Source organism: Tripterygium wilfordii, chromosome 8 (genome assembly GCF_013401445.1).
Source record: "Tripterygium wilfordii isolate XIE 37 chromosome 8, ASM1340144v1, whole genome shotgun sequence".
NCBI classification, from domain to species: domain Eukaryota; kingdom Viridiplantae; phylum Streptophyta; class Magnoliopsida; order Celastrales; family Celastraceae; genus Tripterygium; species Tripterygium wilfordii.
In genome coordinates, this window is record NC_052239.1 from 10,556,504 (window position 1) to 10,584,336 (window position 27,833).

The 27,833-nt window shown below is 37.3% G+C and overlaps 5 protein-coding genes and 2 long non-coding RNA genes across 10 annotated transcripts; 4 read left to right on the plus strand and 3 right to left on the minus strand.

The window, feature by feature from the left end:
- Positions 1-1,888: 1,888 nt before the first annotated feature.
- Positions 1,889-5,331, plus strand: LOC120003924 (sugar transporter ERD6-like 7). Its single transcript, XM_038853081.1, has 17 exons — positions 1,889-2,236; positions 2,330-2,392; positions 2,473-2,562; positions 2,638-2,697; positions 2,804-2,869; positions 2,953-3,018; positions 3,105-3,180; positions 3,318-3,382; positions 3,465-3,557; positions 3,644-3,724; positions 3,819-3,903; positions 4,090-4,133; positions 4,226-4,288; positions 4,369-4,428; positions 4,516-4,629; positions 4,719-4,833; positions 4,936-5,331. Exons 1-17 carry the CDS (start codon positions 2,039-2,041, stop codon positions 5,052-5,054), a joined length of 1,458 nt encoding a protein of 485 aa, XP_038709009.1. The 5' UTR covers positions 1,889-2,038; the 3' UTR covers positions 5,055-5,331.
- LOC120003928 lies at positions 3,231-9,930 on the minus strand. 3 transcript variants are annotated; one of them, XR_005469401.1, is made up of 6 exons: positions 9,798-9,930; positions 6,564-6,634; positions 6,221-6,403; positions 5,783-5,972; positions 4,912-4,998; positions 3,231-3,379 (listed from the first exon to the last, which is right to left on the minus strand). It is a non-coding gene; the product is annotated as an uncharacterized LOC120003928 (long non-coding RNA). The 3 variants fall into 3 exon arrangements; XR_005469399.1 differs by having other exon boundaries at positions 5,783-6,403; XR_005469400.1 differs by having other exon boundaries at positions 5,783-6,406.
- On the plus strand, positions 8,406-11,780 carry LOC120003925 (sugar transporter ERD6-like 7). The gene is made up of 17 exons (XM_038853082.1): positions 8,406-8,711; positions 8,806-8,868; positions 8,957-9,046; positions 9,130-9,189; positions 9,292-9,357; positions 9,444-9,509; positions 9,596-9,671; positions 9,811-9,875; positions 9,958-10,050; positions 10,134-10,214; positions 10,341-10,425; positions 10,566-10,609; positions 10,702-10,764; positions 10,846-10,905; positions 10,993-11,106; positions 11,187-11,301; positions 11,405-11,780. Exons 1-17 carry the CDS (start codon positions 8,514-8,516, stop codon positions 11,518-11,520), a joined length of 1,455 nt encoding a protein of 484 aa, XP_038709010.1. The 5' UTR covers positions 8,406-8,513; the 3' UTR covers positions 11,521-11,780.
- LOC120003927 lies at positions 10,139-13,178 on the minus strand. Its single transcript, XR_005469398.1, has 3 exons — positions 13,131-13,178; positions 11,381-11,467; positions 10,139-10,274 (listed from the first exon to the last, which is right to left on the minus strand). It is a non-coding gene; the product is annotated as an uncharacterized LOC120003927 (long non-coding RNA).
- Positions 13,179-14,787: 1,609 nt separating this feature from the next.
- On the plus strand, positions 14,788-17,476 carry LOC120003926 (methyl-CpG-binding domain-containing protein 4-like). Of its 2 annotated transcripts, none has more exons than XM_038853083.1 (2): positions 14,788-14,939; positions 16,802-17,476. In XM_038853083.1, exons 1-2 carry the CDS (start codon positions 14,796-14,798, stop codon positions 17,354-17,356), a joined length of 699 nt encoding a protein of 232 aa, XP_038709011.1. In that variant the 5' UTR covers positions 14,788-14,795; the 3' UTR covers positions 17,357-17,476. The 2 variants fall into 2 exon arrangements, with proteins under 2 accessions (XP_038709011.1, XP_038709013.1); XM_038853085.1 differs by lacking the exon at positions 14,788-14,939 and adding an exon at positions 16,170-16,537.
- Positions 17,477-19,196: 1,720 nt separating this feature from the next.
- On the plus strand, positions 19,197-20,468 carry LOC120003498 (probable galacturonosyltransferase-like 4). Its single transcript, XM_038852504.1, has one exon. It carries the CDS (start codon positions 19,219-19,221, stop codon positions 20,281-20,283), a length of 1,065 nt encoding a protein of 354 aa, XP_038708432.1. The 5' UTR covers positions 19,197-19,218; the 3' UTR covers positions 20,284-20,468.
- Positions 20,469-21,350: 882 nt separating this feature from the next.
- On the minus strand, positions 21,351-25,911 carry LOC120003497 (RNA demethylase ALKBH10B-like). The gene is made up of 7 exons (XM_038852503.1): positions 25,223-25,911; positions 23,980-24,110; positions 23,735-23,852; positions 23,110-23,226; positions 22,869-22,984; positions 22,569-22,723; positions 21,351-21,861 (listed from the first exon to the last, which is right to left on the minus strand). Exons 1-7 carry the CDS (start codon positions 25,728-25,730, stop codon positions 21,387-21,389), a joined length of 1,620 nt encoding a protein of 539 aa, XP_038708431.1. The 5' UTR covers positions 25,731-25,911; the 3' UTR covers positions 21,351-21,386.
- Positions 25,912-27,833: the final 1,922 nt, after the last annotated feature.

The following is a 27,833-nucleotide window of genomic DNA, read 5'->3' on the forward strand; positions in this document are numbered from 1 at the left end:
CATAGTTGGCATGGTATGTCAATGATTATTGGCTGTAAAATCATAATCATTCTACAGTAATCAAAGCATGAGGGCTTGAAAGTACGGTCAGACAGCTTATTTTTGCTGTCTTCGCCATGCCAGTACAAAAAAGAAAAGGATAATATGGCCTAAAATGTCAGTCAATGTCGAATCTCTCCTCCCACTTGAACCAGAGAAATGGTGGTGGTTGCTTGGTTTTGTTAGGTGGAATGTTTGTCGGTAGCCAATCCCTATTACACTTTAAAATATATGGCACATGGTTTTTAAAACCATACTATACATCAAACCGTACTCTTTAAAATATCACGGTTTCGACCGTCTGAGCGGTGGTATGACCGGGTTTTAAAAACTGTGATATGGGTTTTTGCTTTTGATGTCAAAACAGACTTTTAATATCCAGTAATAGCAATATTGCATACCAAAGAAGCTGTAGTTTCTGGTAGTTGTAAAGAAGGTTGAAAGGTATGGATCATGAATGCAACTACTTGGTCACACTCAAATACAACTACTTGGTTACACTCAAGTACAATACAATTCATTTATGTTCCGTTTGTTTGGAGGAAAACTAACATCTCATGAAAATATATCTCAAGGAAATAATTGTCATGGAAAAACAACTAGTTTCTAGTATTTGGACAAAAAATTTGTTAATGTTTTCTCTTGTTTGTTTGGTGGAAAACATAAATTTGAGGTACAACATTTTTATTTCCTTGTGATAATATAATGTGTGCATACATATATTTATCAATGTGTCAATACACAGCAACTATAAGAAGCAAATATTAAATTCTATTTTGAGACAATAATCCAACAAAATACAGAATAATCCAACTTCTTTTATGCTTTTTATATACAAACATATCCAATATTACTTTATTTCACTATATATGTGGATGTGGATATCACTTTAAATGGTCGGTGTACACAAGTACATGCTCAATACATTCTCTAATAGAATATATTCACAATCACCATAATGTAACTTGTTAAAACTAATATTTTCGAATTAATATTTTTCATCTATTTACATATAAAATGTATAATTTTAATGTCTTATTATATACATGAGGTACAATTTCAATTGACCTAAAAGTTCATTCGGGTCCCACGTGACATTTAGCAAAAAAATGTCTTAATTTAATATCTTGTTATATGTATTTATATATATGCAGTATTATATATAAAAGATATAGTTTTTTAATTCACCTTAAAAAGTCTTCCATGTATACTTTTAGCAAAAAAAAATTAGCTTAACAATCAATTTATTGTTGTGGGGAAAACAACATCCCAAAGATAATAAGAGAAGTTGTTTTCCATCTTACAATTCCTTATTTTGAGCTGACTTATTATAAATTTTGTTTGACTAATTTTGTTTTCATATCTCCAAATACCACAAAGTTAGAAAAACATTTTCAAGAAGTTGATTTTCCATCAAATAAACGGAGCATTAGAAAATGACCATTTGACCTATATATGAGGAGGATCCAGCTCAGCTCTCTCAATCTGGTTTAGTGATATGGACTACCTTTGGACCTATCAATCAAAGGAAAAAAAGAAGATCTGACTTCATTCCCTTAATTTATTTTGATGAAAATATTTTTTATTAGGAGAGGGTGTATGGGAGCAGCCGAGCAGCACACGGATCTCAGTTATCCCAAATATTGAGATCGACGCATGTGATTTCATATGGATCATGTGAGACATAAGAGTTCACATGAATCATGTGATCATGTGCGTCTATCTTAGTATTTGGGATAGTTGAGACAAAAAAAAATATATTAATATAGAAGGCAAAATAATCTTCTCCCGTCCAATTTTGACTATACTATTATAGGAGACTGATTTTTCTCCTTATCTATTAAATTCAAAAACGGATCCTTCACAGTATATTACCATACAGAGGGAATATATATAGTTGACAATTCTATGCACTTGCACTCTTGGTTCCATACATATAGGAGCTGCTTCTCTTTGCCATAAACATATACACACAACTGAAATTTTGACACAACAAAGCATGGCTATCAAAGAGGATGTAGAGAAAGCTAACAATAGTGCCCAAGAAGAGATAAGAGAACCACTGATTCAGGGAGCGAAGAATCCGGCCGACGAAGAAGATGGTTCTGATATCCACAATAGAAGTCAAGGGAATCACACCATGGTTTACATTAGCACATTTGTGGCAGTTTGTGGTTCATATGCATTTGGAGCCGGTGTAAGAGAGATTTATGTTTCATGTTCTTTATCTGAAAGAGGCCTAATTCAGGAATCTAATGAGAATCATACAATGTTCTTTACTGATTTTTAGGTCGGATACTCATCGCCTACTCAGGATTCTATCAGGGAAGATCTCTCTCTGTCTCTGGGTGAGGTAAGTCCTTGAATAACCTCTCTAGCTATCCCTCTTAAACTCTGCTGTTCTCATCACTTTAAAGAAAGTGTTTAATGCAGTATTCAGTGTTTGGTTCCATATTGACCTTCGGAGCGATGATTGGCGCAGTCACAAGCGGGCCTATTGCTGATTTTATCGGTCGAAAAGGGGTGAGAATAAGTCCTCTAATCCATCTATTTAACATCTATAGCTACTTCATTGGCTGAAGAGTAGAATTTATGCAGGCCATGAGGGTGGCTACTGCTTTCTGTGTTGCTGGGTGGCTTGCTATTTACTTTTCTGAGGTTTGAACCATCTTAGAAACTAGAATTCGTCATTGTTTTTTCTGCTATTTTGGAGCCTAAAAAAGTGGCCTAATTTGTATTTCTGGGGAACTTGATTAATGTAAAGGGAGTATGGCCTTTGGACATTGGGAGACTGGCTACAGGATATGGAATGGGAGTCTATTCTTATGTGGTAAATTTCATTTTCTCTCGTTTTCAGCAATTCATTTCATTATATAAGTTGTTCTGAGAACCCTTTATGGAATGTATGTCAAGGTACCTGTTTTTATAGCAGAACTCGCACCCAAAAACCTCCGCGGAGCACTCACAACAGCAAACCAGGTAAATATACCAGAACACAATTCCGATCATTTTCATAAGAACAAAGTTACATAAGTATCATATTTGACTGTCCTTTTGTTCTACAGATTATGATCTGTACTGGAGTGTCTGTTTCCTTTATGATAGGGACAGTCCTAACCTGGAGGACTCTAGCATTAACCGGTGACATTTCTGTCCCTTTATATTATAACCGATCTTAAAGAACAGTGATGAACATAACTTTGATCTTTTTATATGTAACATTTGAAAACAAAAGAGCAAGCTATTGTGACAAGAAGATACTTACAATTTGATTGCAGGACTTGTTCCGTGTGCCATTCTTGTCGGTGGTCTCTTTTTCATTCCTGAGTCTCCCAGATGGCTGGTAAGAAACAAAAATGAATATTCTTGTTATAGACATAACATGTTCACTTCTTGCAGACAAAATAAAACTAGTGACATTGCAGGCAAAGTGCGGTCGCCAGAAAGAGTTCGAAACTGCACTTCGGAAACTTCGCGGCAAGGATACTGATATCACTGACGAGGCAGCCGAAATCCAGGTCCCCTCTTCTTCAAATTCTATATCCTTAATCCAGATAAAGAGTTTTCCAAATAAAATCCTCAAAATGTGATCCATCATTGACAGGATTACATAGAAACTCTTGAGCGTCTCCCGAAAGCCAAACTCCTTGATTTGTTCCAGAGGAGATACATACGCTCAGTCATTGTAAGTTTTTCATCTCTTAACTGACAGAACTAGCAAAAGAGGACCACTTGATGCATAAATCTGATTCTTGGTCTGTGCTGTATTCAATGACCAGATAGGAGTTGGGTTGATGGTTTTTCAACAATTTGGGGGCATCAATGGAATCTGCTTCTATGTCAGCAGTATTTTTGAATCAGCAGGTAACGTGAGAATTCGATAAATTCTGCTCCTTCCAGATCAAAACATAAAAGTATTGGTGTAGGAAAAAGAATCATCTGCATCTCAAGTTCTTTTGAAATTCATTTTTTGTAGCAAAATAGTATTCTCAACTGGATTCTTAGTCTCTTTTGCTAATTTAGAGGGTTTTTTTTTTTGCTGATGAATAGGATTCTCTGCCAGTGTTGGAACAATAACCTATGCCATCCTTCAGGTTCTGAATTCTCACCAACTCCATTAATTCTTAGGGAATCAAATATCTGTGTCCTGTTCAGTAAGAATGGCTGAAACACCTGATGTTTGCAGGTTGTGGTTACTGCCCTAAATGCAGTTGTGATAGATAAACTTGGAAGAAAGCCTCTCTTATTGGTAAATTATAATCCTAACAATCATTTTCTGATATGCTTTACATTCTGAAAGTTAACTTTTTTATCTTCATTGTATTCTAGGTTTCTGCAACCGGATTGTTCATCGCCTGTTTACTTGCTGGACTTTCATTCTACCTGAAGGTAATAATACTACATTATCTACTCTTAACAGCAACCCGTTTTGGTTTCTTTAACAATAAAACTAACTGAACCCTTTTTTCGAGTCAGGCTCACGACTTGGCCCTCAATGCAGTTCCAGCACTCACTGTAATTGGCATACTGCTATACATAGTATCCTTTTCCGCAGGAATGGGTGCGGTACCTTGGGTTATGATGTCTGAGGTATTTAAAACCGGATGCTCTCATTGTTCAAAGCCTTATGGTTTGATCTGCATTAAAAAAAATGAGAAAGTTTTTCCTTTTGACTGTAGATATTTCCTATCAATATTAAAGGAGCAGCTGGAAGCCTTGTAACATTAGTGAACTGGTCTGGTGCTTGGGCAGTTTCCTACACTTTCAACTACCTTATATCTTGGAGCTCCTATGGTGAATAGATTCGATTTGACAGCATTATTAGGAAAAAGAACTAGTAGATATGAAATCATTGGAGCTGTGAGTACTTACCTTATCTGTATGTGTGGTTTGCAGGCACATATCTTCTTTACGCAGCGATCAACGCATTGGCCATAGTGTTTGTGATCACAGTGGTACCTGAAACAAAAGGAAAAACCCTGGAACAGATTCAATCTTCCATTGATGGAAAATAGAAGAACAGAAATGAATAAACATCATTCTTCCCTGGAGAATGCCTTGAAGCCAATTAAGGACAAGGTATGATGCTGCCAACAGAAACAACGGATTCTGGGAAAGGTATTATTTGAATTAAAGCAATTTTTTTGCCACAAGATGAAGAGGATGGGATATCGAGACCCAAATAGCGCAAAGGACTCAGATTGGTTCTGCAATTGCTAGAACATTGTATGAGATGTTATTTTCCATTAATAATAAAGATTTTAGATTGATTGCATCTTCACATTTTCAAAAGATTTTCTCATTTCTAAATCATTGACATCCAAGCTTAATCAAATTTGGAGTACCTAAGGCCACAGAGAAAATGATGGTTGCTGGAAACTCCTAAGCCAAACCCGAAGAATACCCCAGCTTTTGGAATTTCTAGCCATCCGGTGAGCTATTTTATTGCAAACTGCATCAATTATATGACCGAACTAAGAAAAATGGTATGCCATGGACCTGCTAGCCGAAGTCACAATCGATGTAAATACCACCACACCCTTTTAAGTCTAGTTAAAAAGTTAAACTCCATGCGAATACAAACTTCATGATTTTGCACAAATAAGAGAAAAGGCGGAGTCCAAAACCATCTACTCAATCTCTCCCACTTTCAGCTAACATAGTCAAACTAAGAAAATTAAACAAGAAGAGGGGAGGAAAAAACCAAAAACAAGTATGTGTCAACTTCTTGTTTTCCAAATACCTTATGATGATGTCACGATGAAGAGGAGTTGTCATCTTTACAACTTTCTATCTCGGTTGCTTTCGCTTTCTGGTCACATTTTCTTGAGGATTGTTGTTATTGTCTACTAATTTTTTACTCTTATCAACTTTCACAAAATGTATTGATCAGAAGGTCCCTTTTGTCCCATACTTACATGTCCCTTGCACACCTGCATCAACAACAAATTCAAGCCTTTTAATTCATGACACCGGAATTGATTTATTTGAAAAGCAAGTAATTATGTTGATTACTTTGGCCTTTAGCTATCATGACTACTGGTTCACATTCCCCTACAAATTCCTCAGAATCAGTGTATTGGCTTCCCTATCTCCTCATAATACTGTAAAACAAAAGAAAAAGAAGAAAAAGAACCCATATAGATTAGTTAGGCTAAATGCGGATGTACGCAGCCTTAACCTTGCATTCTCCAGTTCTCATCAAGATAATCAAGGTGAGTGCGGTTGAAATTCAATTCCCCTACTTGTGGGGCATCAATTGTGGCCTTAAGTACACAGTTGCTTTCTTATTTGCTTTTATGATGTTCATCTTTCATGACCAAACAAAAGGGTATAGTCATTTTTTCTCCTCGTATTTTCAATGCTGCTAATGACAATTAGAAGAGGAATATCATCAGTCATTGTCTGTATCTAATGAGCTCGTCTCTCTCTCTCTCTCTCTCTCTCTCTCTCTCTCTCTCTCTCTCTCTCTCTATATATATATATATATATATATATATATAGATTGTATTCCAAGATGATACCTGTCTGATTTGAGAGATCTTGATGCAGTCATCAATTCCATGTGAAGCTCCCTTGGTATGTATGTCTTTTCCTGGTGTCAAGTACATCAACTAAGCCAAGTGAGAGTTTGTGTTTTCTTCTATCAAATGAGAAAGTCCAGGATTCATAGTCAACAGAGGAAAAAAAAACATTTTCACATACAGCACAGCATTGTATATGAACAGCTGCTGGATTAATCCATTTTGTCATTGTAATAGCAATAATTGAGATTTTGAATCTGGGTTTTGGCATGGTTTGTCATGATTATTGGCCTGTAAAATCATAATTAATCTACAGTAATCAAAGCATGAGGACTTGAGAGTAAGGCAGCATATTTTTGCTGTCTTTGCAATGTCAGTACAAGAAGAAAAGAATAATAAGACCTAAAACTGTCAGTCACTGAGGAATTTCTCCTCCCACTTGAACCAGAGAAATGGTGGTTGTTGCTTGGTTTTGTTAGGTGGAATGTTTGTCTGTAGCCAATCCCTATTACTCTTTAAAATATCTCAGACATGGTTTTTAAAACCGTACTATATATCAACCCGTATCATACGTACCGGGACCGCCGGTTCACGATTTTGAGGGTCCGACCGGTGGTACAGCACGGTTTTAAAAACTGTGATATGGGTTTTTGCTTTTGATGTCAAAACAGACTTTTAATATCCAGTGATAGCAATATATGTTAATATATATATATATATATATATATTTCTGTATATCAGGAATTCTCCTATGTGGACTAAAAAGTGTGGACCAAGTTTGTGGACCAAAATCCAATGGTTGTAATCAATCACAACATAAGTGGGGGCCACACATTTATTATGGGACTCACCACATCTATGGTTGAAAAACAAGTCCACAAACTTGGTCCACACTTTTGGTCCACATAGGAGAATTTCTGTATATCAGGAATTCTCCACATAGGAGAATTTCTATATATATATATATATATATAAAAATAATTTCAGTTTCTAACCATCAACAATGCATTTTCTTAGAGGATAATATCCTGTAGTAACTCCGTAGTTAAGCGTGCTTCTGCGAGAGCATTATTGGGATGAGTGAACTCCTGAGAATGCACAGTCATGCGGGCTCGATGTATCTACGGAAATCGGACAACCCAAAGCGAAGAATATTGTTGATGTGTATTGGGATGTAAATTATAATAATATAGCATACCAAAGAATATATAGTTTCTGGTAGTTGTAAAAAAGGTTGAAAGGTATGGATCATGAATGCAACCGCTTGGTCACACTCAAATACAACTCAAATCATTTAGAAATTGACCATTTGACCTATCTATGAGGAGGATCCAGCTCAGCTCTCTCAATCTGGTTTATAGATATGGACCACCTTTGGACCTATCTGCATAATCAATCAATCAAAAGGGAATAAAAAAATTCTGTCACTCGCTTAATTTATTTTGATGAAAGTATTTTTTGTTAGGAGTTTGTATTCAAATAGGATTGTGTGTATGGGAGCAGATGAACGCACGCGATTTTATATGGATCATGTGGGGTATACAATTTCACATGAATCATGTATGTCAATCGTAATATTTGGGATAGTTGAGGCAAAAAAAAAACACGGGGATCCTTAACATTTTCGGTATGGGAGATATAGAAGGCAAGATAATCTTCTCCTGTCCAATTTTGACTATACTAATATACTGATTTTTCTCCGTATCTACTAAATTCAAAAACGGAACTTTCACAGGTGTATAAGTATATTACCATACAGAGAGAATGAAGATGACAATGAAAAGACAGTTTTATGGTAATGTTTTTAACTTCAACTTGTAAACTTAGAAAGTGATATATATATGTAGTAGTTGACATTTCTATGCACCTGCACTCTTGGTCCCATACATATAGGAGCTGCTTCTCTTTGCCATAAACATATACACAACTGAAATTTTGACACAAGAAAGCATGGCTTTCAGAGAGGATGTAGAGAAAGGTAACAATAGTGCCCAAGAAGAGATAAGAGAACCACTGGTTCAGGGAGCGAAGAATCGGGCCGACGAAGAAGATGGTTCTGATGTCCAAAATACAAGTCAAGGGAATCACTCCATGGTTTACCTTAGCACATTTGTGGCAGTTTGTGGTTCATATGCATTTGGAGCCTGTGTAAGTAGATATTTATGTTTCATGTTCTTTATCTGAAAGAGGGCTAATTCAGGTATCTAATGAGATTCATACAATGTTTTTTACCGATTTTTAGGCCGGATACTCATCGCCTACTCAGGATTCTATCAGGGAAGATCTCTCTCTGTCTCTGAGTGAGGTAAGTCCTTGAATTACCTATCTAACTATCCCTCTTAAACTCTGCTGTTCTCAACTCTAAAAAAAAAGTGTTCTATGTTTTAATGCAGTATTCAGTGTTTGGTTCCATATTGACCTTCGGAGCGATGATTGGCGCGATCACAAGCGGGCCTATTGCTGATTTTATCGGTCGAAAAGGGGTAAGAATAAGTCCTCTAATCCATCTATTTAACATCTATAGCTACTTCATTGGCTTAACAGTGGAATTTAATCATTTATGCAGGCCATGGGGGTGGCTACTGCCTTCTGTGTTGCTGGGTGGCTTGCGATTTTCTTTGCCGAGGTTTGAACCATCTAAAAACTAGAATTCGCCATTGTTTTTCTGCGTTTGGAGCCTAAAAAAGTGTCCTAATTTGTATTTCTGGGGGACTTGATTAATGTAAAGGGAGTATGGCCTTTGGACATTGGGAGACTGGCTACAGGATATGGAATGGGAGTCTATTCTTATGTGGTAGATTTCATTCTCTCTCTTCTTCAGCAATTCATTTCACTATATAAGTTGAAGTTCTGAGCAACCTTTATGGAATGTATGTCAAGGTACCTGTTTTTATAGCAGAAATCGCACCCAAAAACCTCCGTGGAGCACTCACAACAGCAAATCAGGTAAATATACCAGAACACAATTCCAATCATTTTCATAAGAACAAAGTTTCATAAGTATCATATCTGACTGTCTTCTTGTTCTACAGATTATGATCTGTACTGGAGTGTCTGTTTCCTTTATAATAGGGACAGTCCTATCCTGGAGGGCTCTAGCATTAACTGGTGAAATTTCTCTCTCACTTTATATAATCACCGATCTTAACGAACCACGATGAACATAATTTTGATCTTTTAATATGCAACCTCTGAAAACAAAAGAGCAAGCTATTGTGACAAGAAGATACTTACAATCTGATTGCAGGACTTGTTCCGTGTGCTATTCTTGTCGGGGGCCTCATTTTCATTCCTGAGTCTCCCAGATGGCTGGTAAGAAACAAAAATGAATATTCTTGTTATAGACATGACATGTTCACTTCTTGCAGACAAAATAAAACTAGTAACACTGCAGGCAAAGTGCGGTCGCCAGAAGGAGTTCGAAACTGCACTTCAGAAGCTTCGCGGCAAGGATACTGATATCACTGACGAGGCAGCAGAAATCCAGGTCCCTTCTTCAAATTCCATATCCTTAATCCAGAATAAGAATTTAGCAAATAAGATCCTCAAAATATGATCCATCATTGACAGGATTACATAGAAACTCTTGAGCGTCTCCCGAAAGCCAAACTCCTTGATTTGTTCCAGCGTAGATACATACGCTCAGTCACTGTAAGCCTTCCCTCTCTTATCCAACAGAACCATCAAAAGACGACCACTTGATGCATAAATCTGACATTCAAGAATAAACTTTATAAGAGTCTAAATATCTTGGTCTATGGTGTATTCAATGACTAGATAGGAGTTGGGTTGATGGTCGTACAACAATTCGGGGGCATCAATGGAATCTGTTTCTATGTCAGCAATATTTTTGAATCAGCAGGTAATGTGAGACTTCGATAAATGCTGCTTCTTCTGGACCAAAACATAATTCATTTTTTGTGTGCAAAACAGTACTCTCAACTAGATTCTTAGTCTCTTTTGCTAATCTAGAGTTCTATTTTTTGTTTCGCTGATGAATAGGATTCTCTGCCAGTGTTGGAACAATAATCTATGCCATCCTTCAGGTTCCGAATTCTAACTCACTCCATTAATTCTTAGGGAATCAAATTTCTCTGTCCTGCTCAGTAAGAATGCCAGAAATACTTAATGTTTGCAGGTCGTGGTTACCGCCCTAAATGCAGTTGTGATAGATAAACTTGGAAGAAAGCCTCTCTTATTGGTAAACTATAATCCAAACAATCATCGTCTAATATGCTTCACATTATTCCTGAAACTTAACTTTATCTTCATTGCATTCTAGGTTTCTGCAACCGGAGTGGTCATAGCCTGTTTACTTACTGGACTTGCATTCTACCTGAAGGTAGTAATGCTACATTATCTACACTTAACAGCAACACGTTTCAGTTTCTTTAACGATAAAACTAACCGAACCCTTTTTTTGAGTCAGGTTCACGACTTGGCCCTCAATGCAGTACCAGCACTCACTGTAACTGGTATACTGCTGTACATAGGATCCTTTTCCGCAGGATTGGGTGCAGTACCCTGGGTTGTGATGTCTGAGGTATGGATGCTCTCATTTTTCAAAGCCTTCTGGTTTGTTGTGCGATACAAGAAATGAGAAAGTTTTCCTTTTGACTGCAGATATTTCCTATCAATATTAAAGGAGCAGCTGGAAGCCTTGCAACACTAGTGAACTGGTTTGGTGCTTGGCTAGTTTCCTACACTTTCAACTACCTTATATCTTGGAGCTCCTATGGTGAATAGATTCGATTCGACAGCATTATTAGGAAAAAAGAACTAGTAGATATGAAATCATTGGAGCTGTGAGTACTTACTTTATCTGTATGCGTGGTTTGCAGGCACCTATCTTCTTTACGCAGCGATCAACGCATTGGCCATAGTGTTTGTGATCACAGTGGTACCTGAAACAAAAGGAAAAACCCTGGAACAGATTCAATCTTCCATTGGTGGATAGAAGAACAGAAATGAATAAACATCATTCTTCCCTGGAAAATGCCTTGAAGTCAATTAAGGACAAGGTATGATGCTGCCAACAGAAACAATGGATTCTGGGAAAGGTATTACTTGAATTCATGCAAATTTTTTACCATAAGATGAAGAGGATGGGATATCGAGACCTGAATAGCGCAAAGGACTCAGATTGGTTCTGCAATTACTATAACATTGAATAAGTTGTTATTTTCCATTCATAATAAAGATTTTAGATTGACTGCATCTTCACATTTTCAAAAGAATTTCTCATTTCTACATCATTGACATCCAAACTTAATCAAATTTGGAGTATCTAAGGCCACAGAGAAGATGATTATCCAATGTTTAGTTCATTATGAATTTATGACCTCAAAGGCATAAGAATGTTAATTCACAAGTAGCCTCCATGGAGCCAGTACAAGCATGGACACATCCATGTTCTACACCCACCCATTATGGTCTATGTTATCCAAACTAGTAAGTTTGATTGATTGATGAAAAAAATACAACCATAATGGCCAAAAAAAAAGTGCCAAGAATGATTCGCAGTTGCATTTCCTTCTGATATACTACACAAATTGTCAAATTGCACTACACCCTCTCTTTTTTTCTTTTTTTTGATAGAAACAATGACACTTTGTCTTCATTGAATTAGTAATGAGAACAGTCCTCAGTAAAGGAGAAAGAAACACAATCTGGATTCTCCTAAGCCAAACCCGAAGAACACCCCAGCTTTTAGAATTTCTAGCCATCTGCTGAGCTACTTTATTGCAAACTGCATCAATTATATGACCGAACTTAGAAAAATGATATGCCATGGACCTGCTAGCCGAAATCACAATCAATTGTGGCCTTAAGGACATTCCTTAAACAGACAAAACAAAACAACATCAAAGGATCTTTTCAGTGTCTTAAGACAAACTTGATCTTTGTAATAAGGGTGGTGTTGTTCATTAGTATCAGAGAACAACAAATCAGTAAAAAACTCCAAAACCCTAAACAGAAATATTTACAACCATGAAATCATTAATTTCACTTAGAGTGTGTTTGGATTGAGGGATTTGGGGGGAAGGGAAGAAAAAGGAGGGGAGGGGGAGAGAAGGGAAGGGAGGAGAAGGGGGACTATTTTTCCCTCTCCCATGTTTGGGTAGATAAAAAAAAGAGGAAAAAATTTTGTTTAATTTACTAATTTATCCTTATTTTTATGTTAAAATATCATATACAAGGGTAAAATAGATATTTAACTTATAAATGACTTAATTAGTAATTCTTTCCCTCCAAATGACTCTATTTTACAGAGAAAGAATTTTGACGAAAATTTAAAGAAATCTTCCTCCCAAATCCCCTCGAATCCCTCCCCTTAATTTTTAATAAACTATCCAAACAAGGGAATTGGAAGAAAACTCTATTTCCCTCATTTTCCTTTCCCTCCAAATCTCTCAATCCAAACACACTCTTAGAGAACTAAAACTCATACAAATCTAATCAAACAATAAAATGATTCCCCTGTTACCTTTACTTCATTAAACAGAAAAATTAAAGACAAAACAATTAAACAGAGAGAAAACAGAAGAGTTGACTGCAAAAACTGACCTGAAATCGGTGTCATCCAAGATTTTCTGCCCTTTCCACAGCATTGCCATACTCAGGATCCCAACTTTTCTGCAAACAGATAATTCATCCCTAAAGCAGCAGCCAAATCTGATAAATCACATATTCGAGTTTAGAATCTTTAGATCACATATTAGGGTTTAGGATTGAGAATTTAAGGTTTAGGTCTTAATTTTTAGTTTTTAGGGTTTAGAGAATAAGATTTAGAATTTAATATTTAAATTTTTTTTAAAATTTATTATATTCTAATATTATAAATATCAAAATATTCAATCATATATTTTAATTCATGATTTAACATAATAAATAATTTGAACCAAAAATTGGAGCTCCCCCTATTCCATAAGGGAATTGGGTGGGCTGGATTGATTTTTGGCCATACTATTTTTTTTTTTAATTAATGTGATGCCCCGGACCAATTGGTGCTCAAAGCATTTGCTTTGGTGACTTTGTGCTAGAGGCCGACTATGTTCTTAACTATTTATTCATTTGTGACCAATAACTCGTAAATTGACATCATTTTATTAATTATGGTGCATCGCATTAGTATATGACATGGTGTGTTAGGACATTGAATAATTTCTCTGTATAACCCGCAACGGAAAAGAGGTTATTCTATAATACTAGACAACATAACATATACTAATACAATGTCTCAATCATCTGTGAATGGATTATGTTTCGCTTCTTCTTCTTAGAAAAACGATCAAACAATTCCAAATCTTTGTTCTTGCGGATTGGATCATTCATATAATATACAAAAAGAAAAACTAGATATTTGAGATCTTTCTCTTTGAATGAGATCATATCTCATTAGATATCTTACCACTAGAATCTCTCTTTTTTTAGATCCAGTTCCTCTATCATCGTGAACCCCAGTTAGATTCAGGAGCAAAACATTTTTTAGCTATTGGAAGAACATAAGTACTCTCTTTCAAATCCAAGAAACCATTCTCAAAAATCTTCTTTTTTTTTTTTCCCCTTTTGGAAGATAAATCAACCATTGTTATTGATTCTGGTGCACCATATTAAATGGCAAGATGACTGAATAATTACTCAAGAACTGATCGCATATAAATAAACTTTGATTTGATTAGGGTTGTACAAAATTATTGATATAATCGAACTAACCGATACGAATTGATTGGTCTGTTATCTTCAAAAAAATTACATATTTCTTTAATAGAATCGATTGATAACCGAAATAACCGTCAATAACCGACTGAGCGGTCAATTAAATTCTTGTAAAAGAAAATTGAAAAAAAAAAATCAACCGACCGTTTACATGCGCCCCACTTAATAAACCGAAATCATTGTCAATAACCGATCACGCTGTCAGTTAAATTATTGTAAAATAAAATTAAATTGAAAAAAAATTGATCGACCGTTTACATGCGCCCCACTTAATAAACTGAAATAACTGTCAATAACCGATCGCACTGTCAGTTAAATTATTGTAAAAGAAAATTAAATTAAAAAAATCGACCGACCGTTTACATGCGCCCCACTTAATCAACCGAAATAACGGTCAATAACCGACCGCGCAATCAGTTAAATTATTGTAAAAGAAAATTAAATTGAAAAAAAAATCGACCAACCTGTTTACATGCGCCCCACTTAATCTTCGCAATCCATACCTTCCTTTTTATGATCGACGATTACGAAGAGTCTAGAATTATATATCTTTTTTTACTTTGTAGTTTGTACTTGCATTCGCAGATTGGGAGAGCCGCCATGGCGGAGGAACTACCTGACAAAACTCTGAAAACGCCGAAATCGTCGTTGTCCAAGGTCAGAAGCAAATATATTCTATCACTTCCTTTACATTCTCGGGGGGGTTTTTTTTCCTCTATGTAAACAAACCTTCTTGTTTTTTGTTCTACATTAGGGTTTTTTCCCTCGCTGTTATATAGTCTCGTAACAGTGTCTCTGATTTTGATTTTTTGCAATTGGTCTGATTTTCCATGGAAAACCCCGAGCATACCAAATTTTCTGTGATACGATTCCATAAAGTTCGTAAGTGAGTCAGGTATTGCGATTTTCGGTAATCGGTAGAAATTATTTTGAACAATTGATTCCAAATTCTTCTACTTTTCTTGATAACCGAACGATTGAAAAAGGCAGAAGGATCTGGGTACTGTGTGGTTATCTTTAATGTTGATGGTTTCTAGGCTTGCTTATCCTACTATGCTACATGTTCGGTCATCGTTGTGTTATCGAGGCTTCAAAATCCTCACTAATTGCTTTTACTAGTTCTGTGAGGTTTTTCTATCCCCTAATTTTACAGATTTGAAGGATTTATTGTATGTATACACATTCTTTATATTTACTTAAGCTTTTCAGAAATGAAAGTTTGTACATGCAGGACAAAGCAAGGCATGGTACTGCCTTGAACTTAGCTAACCGGAAAAACTACTTTTTTTCCTTTTAACGGTTTTGGTTGAGGGAGGGGGGTTTGTTTGGGATGTGAGTGGTATTGGAAGTTAATATTGTGGTCTAAGAGGCTTGTTGTTGAAAAGTTAGATATCACTGTTGGTGGTTTACAATGGAGGTGGGAGAATTCATATTGGATCATACTCATCCAATTAAAATGTAACCACCCAGGATGACATACCATGTCTTCACAATGTAATGTCTAATACAAGACTGGCATGCAACAAATTGATCACAGCCTCTAATATAGCCATTGTGCGCATGTATTTTACGATTAAGAAGTAACTTCCACTTGTATTGGTAGTGCATTAACCTACTATAACTACAGGATACCCACCTCTTGCTAATTACTGCATTTATTCACGTGACCCACAAATGATGAAAATCTCCCTTTTGCCTATCTTATTCCGATGAGTTGCGACCAAATCTCTGTTTTTTTTTTGTTTATTAATAGTTTGAGTATGTCTTGAATGACAGAACGAGGCCCCTGAAAGACTGAGGCAAATAAACAAATTTTTGTTATATGGTTTTGACTTTTGGGCCATATCTCCTCGTCTAGTTCTGGTAATTGAACTTTGAGGAATAACTGATTGATTTGCTTTTTTGTCAGTTATTCTTTATTTTTCTCCTAATTTTACAGATTTGGAGGATTTATTGTATATATACACATTCTTTAAATTTACTTGAGCTTTTCAGTAGTGAAAGTTTGCACATGCAGGACAAAGCAAGGCATAGTAGTGTCTTGAACTTAGAAAACTGGATAGACTTTCTTTTCTTTTTTTCCTTTTCTCATTTTGGTTGACGGAAGGGATTTTGGTTGGGACGTGAGTGGTTTTGGGAAGTTAATACTGTGGTCTAACGTCTACGAGGCTTCTTGCTGAGGTGGGAGATTTCACGTAGGATCATACTCATCCAATTACAATGTAACTCAAAATGACATGCCATGTCTTCACAATGTAATGTCTAATGTCTTTTGGTTTAATTGTATTTGTTTTAGTGACTTATCAATTTGTTGCGTGCCAGTCTTGTATTAGAGTTGGAGACTTTTGGACATTGGAAATAGAGGGGTCATTTATTTCGCAGTCTTATATCGTATATGAAACTGGCTGATAAAATTTCAATATAGCTCTTTTTTGTGTGTGTGGTCGATGTAGCTCAAATGATTAACAAGTATGTGAAGTTTCTCTGGGAATTAACTTTTTTCTTAACCCACTTTTCAGTCACTGAGGAGAAAGGGTTCGCCATTGCGGTCGGTTGATACATATGCTGCTCAATGTATAAAATGCTTGAAATGGAGGGTGATCACTACAGAGGAGGAGTACGAAGACATTAGAAATAAAGTCTCTGTAGAACCATTTGTCTGTGCTAGAAAATCTGGTGCGTCCTGTGAGGACCCTGCTGACATAGAAAATGACGGTTCCCAAACATGGGCCATTGACAAGCCTGGCATTCCGAGGACTCCTGAGGGCTTCAAGAGAATCTTGGTGCTCAGAAGTGATTACTCTAAAATGGATGCTTACTATGTTACTCCAACGAAGAAGCGACTGAAATGCCATAGTGAAGTAGCAGCTTTTCTTGAAGCAAATCCAGGTTACCAAGGTGTGTCTCTTAGCAATTTCAATTTTTCAACCCCTAAGGTTGTGGAAGACACTATTCCTGACTATATTGTGAGAAAGGGTTCTGCTGATGGAAACTCTAATGCAAGAGTTGAAGAACCAGAGGATGCAGCAGAATCCGGCAGCTGTGGCAACCAAGAGTCCGGAGTAACCCAGTGACTGTAAGCTTTGTACTTTGGACTTTGGAGAGTAATTAGCTCAGGGTTTTGCTAAGCGGATTGTTGCTTTCTGTATTGACGTTTTCATGTTTAATAAGAATAAATTAGTTATTCATGAAAATCATGGAGATTCTAAGATCTTTAATGGATCTTTTGAAGAAAATTTCTTCAACTGATGTGAGCTGGCTCTTCATCAAATATAATTTACTTCAAGAGAAATTACAACATTCAGTGACAGAAAAAAAAACTGCATTGATTCTGAAAAGGAAAATTACAGCTCTGTTTTATCTACTGTTCACAAAAAATTTCAAGGTCAATTGATTTGCAAACATAGGCTACAATCACCCTTTCTTTTTCCCAGACAAGCTTAACCGTTCAGCCTCTTTCACTGCAGCTAAAGCATAGAACTCAGATCCAAGCATTTCGAGCACATCAAGATTCATAGAGCTGCTCAAGTCGACCGTCTTAGTAATCACTTCTACAGTTATATTCAAGCCTAAAGCAGACAAAACACGTACAGAATTTGCAATCCGGTTAATATTCTGCCTTGATCCCCAAGCAGGGGAATTCATGGTACCTGGATCGTAAAGGACGCACGTAAACCAGCTTGTTAACTCTCTCCACAACTGCACACAAAGTCGCTACCACCTCGCCGTCTCTCTCCGCAGTTCCATGCCCCCTTCACCAAAAGAAAATACGACATCATCAGAGTTCAATTATGCAACGCTTGGGCATTTATACACTTTTTTTTATTAGAATTAGGTGTGATACTTTACAATGTTGTCTTCGAAGTTAACGGGGATAATATCAGCGACGGTGACAGTGACGGTGACGGAAGCATTGGCATTCACTTTAGAAGAGAATGATTCAAGCTGTTGCAGAGCTCTCTGGAGTCTGATCTCCTGTGTCTGGTTAAGAGATACCTGTAACCCTCTCATCTCTCTCCAGTAACGAAAATCCTAAACCCTCTCTCCCGGACTCTCTTCAGTCCTCACGTTGATTTCCCTCGCCACATCGCGTTCAGTTTGTGGGCCTCGCCCTCCATTTTCCAGGTTTAACTTTGTGTTACAAGCCCAAAACCGTATAGGCCCATGGACAATTAACGGACCGCAGATTGTCTGAAATCTAACTTCATTGGGCCCTTATGGGCCAGAAAGTACAGCCCTATTATAAAAAACTCTGCTAAAATATTTTCTTATTACAATTTTACGTTGGAGATGATTCATTGTCATTTGATTTTTTGTTTCGAATCAAAAATATATTATTCGATTCATCATGCTAAACTCTACAAATTTAGGATCTGTTCAAAAATTTTAAAATTGTTTGATTCATCGGTTGTAAGAAAATTGCTAAGTGCACCCCTCCTACCTCAATCTTGTAAAATGACATGTTGGTTAGAAAAGACAACCCAAATCAAAAGTAATATAGCCAATATCCAATAAATGAACTCCCAAAATTTGCGATTGTGTTCACTTTATTTGCAGATTGCATATCCAAATCAATGAACCAAAACTATGGTGCATTCACCATTTGAAAGAAACCATTAACATGGAAATTACAATGATCAATATACATACATACATATATATATATATACACACACACACTTATATTGGGTAGCAAATCCTTGACAAAAAGAATTACCAAAACAAACTTCCATTAGGAATTGTGTGTAGAAATTATTTTTGTGCTCCGAAGAATCTTCTCTTCCTCACAATCTCACCAACCTCATTCCATACCCCACTTCCCTCCTAAACCTTCTCTTAACCAGCCTAACAATGGCTGCAACACCTACTCTCTCTCTTTCCTCTCTTCATTTCCCCTAATCATCTCCCAACACCCTTTTCACCCAATAAGGGCAGGATGGCCTTTTGGAGTTCAATCGTCGACTCCCCATCTCTCCTCGGCCTCCTGTCTCTCCTCCTCCTCCTCCTAAGCAACCCCACCACCTCCACCGCCGCCAATGGCTTCCGCCTTGGCATTATTCGAAAACCCACCTCCCCAAACCTCACTGTATTCCGTGAAGCCCCTGCATACCGCAATGCGGACTCCTGCAACTCCACACAAAAAATCCACATCACAATGACCCTCGACGCTAATTACATCCGGGGAACAATGGCGGCGGTCCTCTCAATTCTCCAACACTCAACGTGCCCGGAAAACATGGAGTTCCACTTCCTCTGGTCCCGCTACGAACCCGACGTCTTCTCCAGCATCAAATCCACCTTCCCTTACCTCAATTTCAACGTCTACCGATTCGATTCCAACCGGGTCCGCGGCAAAATCTCGAAATCAATTCGCCAAGCACTCGATCAACCACTAAATTACGCCCGAATCTACTTGGCCGACATAATCCCCGCCGACGTGAAACGGGTAATCTATCTAGACTCTGATATAATCCTCGTCGACGACATTGAAAAACTCTGGGAAGTCGATTTGGAAGATAAAGTGTTAGCTGCACCCGAATACTGTCACGCGAATTTCACCAATTACTTCACGGACATGTTCTGGGCGGACCAAGAACTGGCAAAAACATTCAATGGGAGAAAGCCATGTTACTTCAACACAGGAGTTATGGTGGTGGATGTGGAGAAATGGAGACAAGGTGGGTATACAGATAAGGTAGAGGTATGGATGGGAGTACAGAAGCAGAAGAGAATATACCATCTGGGTTCACTGCCACCATTTTTGCTTGTTTTGGCTGGGAATATAAAGGGAGTCGATCATAGATGGAACCAGCATGGATTAGGTGGAGATAATATTGAAGGGAAATGCAGGAGTTTACATCCTGGTCCTATTAGTTTGCTTCATTGGAGTGGGAAGGGGAAGCCATGGTTGAGGCTGGATTCAAGGAAGCCTTGCAGTGTTGATCATCTTTGGGCTCCTTATGATCTCTATCGTTCTTCAATACATTCAATGGAAGAATGAAGAGATTAAGAGAGAGGGAAAAAATTAAAAAAAATTAAAAGAGATTCAAAAATCATTGGAACATTCTTTTGTGGGTTCAAAAGAAAAGATTTTTCAGAAAATGGAAAGGCAGAGAAACAGAGAGATGTGTTGAGGGATTCAACAATTGTAGAGCACAGATTGATTTATTATTCTAATGAATTTACAGAGAGAAAATGTTTGTCTGTTCGAAATGAAAGATTGCATGAATTCTACGTTGGATTTCTTTCTCATCCGTTTATGTATAAATACAAGATCCTTTAAAAATACCTACCGCAATACAAGACTCCGATCGAGTGTTTTTTATCTCGACTATCCCTAATAATGATATCCGAGTCCCACAATACATGCATGTAATTCCATCACCCACCAATAAATGTCAATTGGATTGGGCCTTTGTGAGTTTCTAAGATATTGACCAGACCCACTTACTACCTACCATGGACCTTTCGCTCCGGCCCAACAAGACAATATTCAATTGTACTGTGAACAAACCATTATATATATTCAACAAGAAGACGATCATCAAGGCATTTGATCAGGCTTCAAGCTGACATTTCTCTTCATTGCTTCCTTTTTACTTCTGATGAATATTGCATCTGATTTTTCATTAATATTTGAATCCACAATCCAATGCCTTGGAACCCTAACTACAGGGAATCCGAGGGCTTCGCAATGCCTCGGAAACCTATTAAGGCAATGTGGAAGTTGAGAAAAAGAAATTTCACAGATTCACACAATGAAATAGGAATCAAAGAAATGCAAGCAAAAGACTAGATATCCACTTGTCTGAAAGACAACTAATATAAATTGATTAATACAAAATTCGCCCTCTACTAGAGCTATAATTCACACTCCTCATACTTAAGCTCCATCGGCTACCCCGAAAGCCCCGGGGAGATGGGTGTGCATGAAACACCGCGACCGACAATATTATCTATTTCTACTGAGAAGAAAGAACCTAGCAAACACTTCAACTTGCTTGAACACAAGCTCTTTTGAGCAAGAAGTAAACAAGGAAGTATACCTTTGGCAATAAATATACCCGGGAGCAGATTTAGTGCTAACTTAAGATCATTGTTCCTTCAAATACTGCTGCCCGGTTCAGAAGTGGATTCGGCCATATGTGTTTCAACTGAGGAGGGCAATGCAAGAAGTTGTCCTCTTTGGGGACGAGGAGGGAGATGCTTCGTGGGTTTTCTTGATCCTTCAGTCCAGGGTAAGAAAACCCCAGTACCTCCATTAGGAATTCTTTTAGGGCTCAACATCACAGGGCGGACAGGAGCCATCATGACCACAGGGGCACGGACAATTCCCCATTTTCCCATTGCATCCATCGCTTCATAGCCATTGGAGACTCCATTTGACATTGCGTAAGGGCTTGTGAAGCCAGGCTGCCAGAGAGTCATTGCACCTGCCATGGGAGTAGTTGGAGGTGAACGGTCATGGTTGGAGTCTGGTCGAATTCGGAAGAATGTGAGGCTGACTCTTCTGTTGGAAGATGAGCATATGACATGCCTCGCCATGTCAGCACTATTTCCCCTCATGACTAATAGAGACCTGCATAATTGTACAGGATCTCATAAATAAGCTTCTCAATTGGGATCAGTAACAAGGGGGGCAATATAATGGACAACATGTAAGACAAGAACTATAATAGCAATACAAGCATCAACATATCAACATAATCTCTGTATCACAACATAATGGTCAGCAAATTGTTACAAGAATGCAGCATACACTTACAACTGAGAAGGTCATAAATGAACTTCTGGTATGCACTGAACCATTTCCACAAATTCAGCCCATATATAGTTGTAAAAAGCTTGAGCAGAAGGTTAATAAGGCCATCTTCTTCAGAATCTCCGTCTCATATAAATTTTTTGGCAATGATGGAGACCAACTTCTCTACTGAGAAGTTTTTCAAGGTCAAGATCCAACTTACATGCATGGATTCATCAACCCCAACAAGAATGTAAACACCCAGTGTAGTATGTAACTAGTCAGATGCTAGCAGACTATCAGTGACTACTGCTATTTCCTCTGGCTATATGCCCAGAAAAATCTGTCCTACTTTCACAGGGAAATTTTTTGGAGTAGAACTTGTGATTCCTTACCCAGATTGCTTCCATTTTATTATTTGGTCACCTTCCAATGGTTACTTGCAGTTCTCTTAAGGGTTCAAACATCATGGCCTTGAGTCTGCAGATTTTTATTGTTCTGTAACTTTCAATTGTGTAAATACTACTCAGAAATTTAGTGTGTACCCTTCTTTGAGTGAAAGCATGAGTGGCCCTCTATAGTTCCCATCGTTATCGCTAACAATTCTCTGTCCAAAGGCCATCGTCGAGTTGGATAGGAGAAGGGTAGTAATGGGCTGGTCCAAGTGGGGCGGCTTCAGAAAAGGTTGTGAATATTCCCCCTGCACCGAAAGAAAACAAACATATCTATGATGTGTATCATACTCTGTTTATAATTATTCTCACAGTTAAAATGCTCATAATAGAGATTGAAACGTAACTAACTACAATTTCAAATGTTTTGACATTGATCAACAAAAGGAATACCTCATCAAAGAAGTTGATGATGCAGCCATTTGGTCTTTTGTATTCAGATATTAATTGCCACTGAATGAGGTGATTGATGACACCTCGGAGAATAGCTGGAATCGGTTCTATGTAACCTAGAAATATTTAAAAAAATCTTAGATTTGTCTTCAAACTTTCTGTAAGGTATGTGTACCAGTTTACAAAAAGAAAGAAAATGTATACCAAGTTAATGGAAGCTAAACATTTGAAGCATATTTACCAGTTTGGTTGTTACTTGAAGCTTCCTCTTTCACATGTCCAAATATCGGAACGCCGAGCTGAATAAGCTCTCTCTTGTTTCCCTTCACCTCCTTGTTAAACAAGATAAACGTCTCACCTGTATTTCAATTCAAGGAATGCGCAATGTTATGAACGGAAACTCGCTAACTTTTTGCCTCAAAGATTGTTCCAATGCAAGGCAGACATTTGTATAACAATTCAAGGAATGTTCAATGTGTATGATGGAATACTTTGAGATTAGTTATTTTTTTGAAATGAATATGTTATAAATCGGATACTCGTGAGAGAACGACATAAATTCAACCAAAACAACTCGAAAAGGTAGTGTCCGCTCTGGGCTTAAGACCCACACGGTTTCGTCCTTTAAAAGACCCTCTTGGTTGAGAGGGATTGGATTTTTATTTATAAACCACATAGTTGGTTTACCCCTAACCCATGTGGGATACGTCTTAAACCTCACAAACAAACAAAAGGGTTGAGAAGGGAAATGCAATTGTTAGAACTCAGAATGGTGAAAAAGAACAAAAAAAAAAAAAAAAACACTCTGGCAACCTCACAAACAAACAAAAGGGTTGAGAGGGAAAACTGTCAAAGTGAGAGGGTACCTAAGAGTTCTCCCTTCTGGCCAGCAGCCCGGAGTTCGTACACAAAGTCATTCAATTTAGACAGCTCTGAGTCCGTGAATATGTCCTCGTACAACTTCAAACCTTTCACAGCATTCACCTGCGTCAATGGCAAAAATCAGTCAATTAGCAACAGCCAGCCACATTTATATATATATCAATTATCAAAACAAAACGTGAATTTCATTCATCACATGTGCATAAAAAATGACAAAGAAAGGACTTGCATTGTGTCCCTTCACTTGCTCCTTGGCTGTAAAACCTTTTGTCAATTTGATTTGTCCAGCTCTCCCCTCACAGTTTTCATGGCTGGAACATACATCAATATGTTCAGTACTGGACTGCACCTCATGGGATCCTGCATTAAAGAAAAACATAAATATTATTTATATATATCTTTTTATTTTTTTTATAAAAAAAAAGCAAAAATGACACTTAAAAAAATTCATCATTTTTTTTATATATAATTCTACATTCCTAGATGGGGCCCCTTCGGACAATTATATGCTGTTAGGATCAAACGTGCGCACCAAACACGTCCTACCAAAAAAGAATGCAGACAGCACTACAACTAACTTTTGATCCGAATATAGAATTGGCATATCCGCCTACCCAAACGTAAAGTCTCTCCACCTTCATTGGATCGGCCACCCGCCGTTTTGACCCGGTAACTCGTTCTCGTCAAATGAGTCCGCGGACCCCGAGTTAACATAATAAATAAATAAATTGATTAAAATCGACCGCAGAGAACCGTGACGTCAAGTTAAGAAGATCAGACAGTTGTAATGATCCACGCCGCCTACAATGAAATCAATAGCTCACATCACGAGGCGCTTGCTTGCCATCAACGTCAGGGATTCGATCCTTCCCCAAACCAACGTAACATCGACCGCAGAGAACCTTTTTGGCCACCTCGGAAAACTCAAAATCTTCCCACTTAAATTGACATTTCGAAAAATATCCACCATATTTTGGTATTTTTGCAGTTTTGACCCTTTTATTTTCGGGAAATTTAAACGACATCTGTTATTATCTAACAGAACGTTGAATTCAAAGTCAGAAAATTTGCAAACAGGGTTTGAATATCTGATCTGGTGGAGAAAAACATGGTTCAGTTCTGTTTGTTTCCTCAGAAAATTCAGGAAAATATCAAAAAAATTTGGAAAACTATAAACGACCAAAAGGAGAATTAAAAATCTCGCCTGCTTTGTTGAATACGGCAGAAAATGCCAGATTCAAAAGCATTAATCATCCTGTTTAAAGTATTTGAAAATAAATATTACGAATCCAAATCCAACTCTCCGAAGCCATCTTTCGCCGGAAAAGTCCACAAATTAAAAAGTACAGTTTCAAAAATCTCCAGTTCTCATCAAAATTGACGTGAAAGAGATCATTCAGAAAATCAGACACAGAACAATTAGCTAATTAATTACTTTTTACGTATATTCGGAAACCAGTATTCATACTCACCTGAATCAGTAATTTCACTATCGGGTGAATCGTCCTCTTGATTATAAACCTCTCCTGAACCATCTTCGCCAGAATTTCCTTCACTTTCCGTCCCTTTCTCGGCAGTTTTTTCTTTCTCATTTTCAAACACCTCCACTTTCTTCATTTCCTGATCAGCACTCTTCTTCTCCTCCACCTTCTTCGTAGCCACCTGCTTCAGCTCAAGCGCCACATCAGCAATTGAGTGATACTTTTGCATCTGGAGCACCGGGATCCAGTTCATCCTCCTCCTGTGTATCGCCGAGAACACCGCGTCGTACTCCGATCCCAACTCACTAAGTCGAGCCAGGTGTGTGCAGAGCACGTCGATAATCGCGTTTGCCGCCGCGAATTCGCCACGATACCATGCCAGGATCGCGTCCTTAGCGAAGGCATCCGACATCACCGTCGGTGTTTGCATCGGAACCATAGCCGGCATCAGAGGAGGAGCTCGATCCGCCGTTGCTGCAGGCCCTGCTGCCATCGGCATCGCGAGTAAAGTCGATTCACCGATATTTTGATACTACAAATCTCCGAAATTTCGGGTTTTACAGTCTTGGCTCCTACTTTTCGGCCGAGATTTCGGCGAAATATATCAAGCTGTTTCGAGCGAGCGATTGCTGAAGGAGGAAGTGGTGAGAGGGAGTGTTTGGAACACACGAGGGTCTTGCAGCTGCTGTATGTTGGGGAGACGCTATATATTTGTGGCACCCTCCGTACCGGTGGGGCCCGAGTGCATACGTGGCAAAAGGTGAGAAGTTGACGTGGCAGCGAAATTACGTAAATGGGCTTGGCCAGTACTTATCTGGCATGCTGTGAACAAGTCAAACTATAGTAAACTTCCTAGAAGGTCCGTAGCAGTGAAAGTTGGAAAGTTGTCACAAAGGAAGAAACTAGAAAGGAAATTTTGATTTTAAGGTAGAAAATAGAGGCTTGGTTGGTTATGTCTATGTACTATATCTATATATTTTAGATGTATAACTGTATAAAGAATACCACATATATATTTTAGGTCATCTATGGTAATTGAGTAGAGGCGAACATGTTGTCTAGTGCTAATATTGCAATATCGATCGTTTGAAGTCAATGTATTAATGATCATCCGAGCAAGTTTTATGAGGTGGTCGATCGAATTGGTTAATGACGAGTCTTTCTAATTAGATTTAAATTCAACTCACCATATATATCAATATTTTGTGATAAACTATATTAATTTCCGAGATGTACAGAATGAACATTCTAATTCTACGTTACGAACGAAAAATTCAATTATAACATTAAGAGAATGTCATACACATTTACTTAGTGACGTCTAAATATCATAATAGGAGATCGAGATGAAAAATGAGAACATCGGTTAGTAAATTACTATAAAAGAGTGATGGCTAACTTGATCGTCCGAAGGATAAATTTGTACAGTATCATTAAAGTTTGTTGAAAGCATTAATGAATTAGCTTATGCATGAATAACTCATATTTTAGACCAAATAGCAATCAACCACAGCCATTAAAGAGCACATTTACAAAGTTTGACTAATGATGTCCAAAACCAATATCCTCATTTATTACGAAATATATTATTTGAATTTGAATTTGTTTTATAAGCTAGCTAGGTAAATGTCTTCTATGATTTGGCTCCATATAAATTTTTACCCTTAAAATCGGATGACCAAACATCCACAATAAATTTATTATAACAATGTCCAAATCTATCATTAACAAATGACCATTGAAACAAAAAATCAATTTTGAAACTAATAGAGCCATACCAAATTGATCAAAACCATTTATGAACCATGAAAAGTAAGCATGAGGTAATTGGGGGAGAGGAGTTCTCGAGGGCTGCTGTAGTAATAACTACAGCAGCCCCAGCTGTAGCCCTTTTTGGGCTTCAAAATATTTTTATTTTTATTTTAAAAAATTATATATGTGTAGTATTCGAAGTAACGATTCCAACCACATATTTTTTGTTCGAAACAAAAATATAATTTAACGTGAAAAATACATAATAATTCTGAATCGTTGAATATAAACTCAAAACATTCGATGTTTCGATTGCTATGAATTTGATTTTTGTTTCGAACAAAAAATATGTCGTTGGAATCGTTAGACCGAATACTACACATATATAATTTTTTTAAAATAAATAAAAAATATTTTAAAGCCCAAAAGGAATACAGCGGGGCTGCTATAGTAATAACTATAGCAGCCCCCGGGAACCCGGTGGAGAGGGAGATGATTAAAATATCCAAGTGCATGGAGGAATTTTCCTATGCACACATAAATTGTGCATTTAAAATACGTATTTATGTTTTCATCATTAATTCGAAATATGTGAGACCCAAAGCAGTGGACCCAACTTATCATTTCACACATTAAAAAGTGATACGTATTTTAAGTGCGCATAGGAGAATTGCATATATTGAGAACTTATATTTATGACGAAAACAACAGTCAATTCTAATATTCGAAAAATCTATTAGTGTAGAGTGTCTACACACAATTTTTACTGACCTAGAACTTTATTAATTTAAAATTATGAATTTTGATGAGGTAACTGGGGGAGAGGAAGATGATTATAAATTTCCAAAAA

Excerpts from the sequence above, each read along its gene's own strand:
- LOC120003924 (XM_038853081.1), top strand. The coding sequence starts at position 2,039 with ATGGCTATCAAAGAGGATGTAGAGAAAGCTAACAATAGTGCCCAAGAA. Across the intron at positions 3,383-3,464 it reads CTGAGTCTCCCAGATGGCTG|GCAAAGTGCGGTCGCCAGAA; the intron begins GTAAGAAACAAA and ends GTGACATTGCAG. Across the intron at positions 4,834-4,935 it reads TATATCTTGGAGCTCCTATG|GCACATATCTTCTTTACGCA; the intron begins GTGAATAGATTC and ends TGTGGTTTGCAG.
- LOC120003925 (XM_038853082.1), top strand. The coding sequence starts at position 8,514 with ATGGCTTTCAGAGAGGATGTAGAGAAAGGTAACAATAGTGCCCAAGAA. Across the intron at positions 9,510-9,595 it reads CACTCACAACAGCAAATCAG|ATTATGATCTGTACTGGAGT; the intron begins GTAAATATACCA and ends CTTGTTCTACAG. Across the intron at positions 11,302-11,404 it reads TATATCTTGGAGCTCCTATG|GCACCTATCTTCTTTACGCA; the intron begins GTGAATAGATTC and ends CGTGGTTTGCAG.
- LOC120003926 (XM_038853083.1), top strand. The coding sequence starts at position 14,796 with ATGATCGACGATTACGAAGAGTCTAGAATTATATATCTTTTTTTACTT. Across the intron at positions 14,940-16,801 it reads CGAAATCGTCGTTGTCCAAG|TCACTGAGGAGAAAGGGTTC; the intron begins GTCAGAAGCAAA and ends CCCACTTTTCAG.
- LOC120003498 (XM_038852504.1), top strand. The coding sequence starts at position 19,219 with ATGGCCTTTTGGAGTTCAATCGTCGACTCCCCATCTCTCCTCGGCCTC.
- LOC120003497 (XM_038852503.1), bottom strand. The coding sequence starts at position 25,730 with ATGCCGATGGCAGCAGGGCCTGCAGCAACGGCGGATCGAGCTCCTCCT. Across the intron at positions 23,853-23,979 it reads AGCAAGTGAAGGGACACAAT|GTGAATGCTGTGAAAGGTTT; the intron begins GCAAGTCCTTTC and ends CCATTGACGCAG. Across the intron at positions 22,985-23,109 it reads TTCAAGTAACAACCAAACTG|GTTACATAGAACCGATTCCA; the intron begins GTAAATATGCTT and ends AAATATTTCTAG.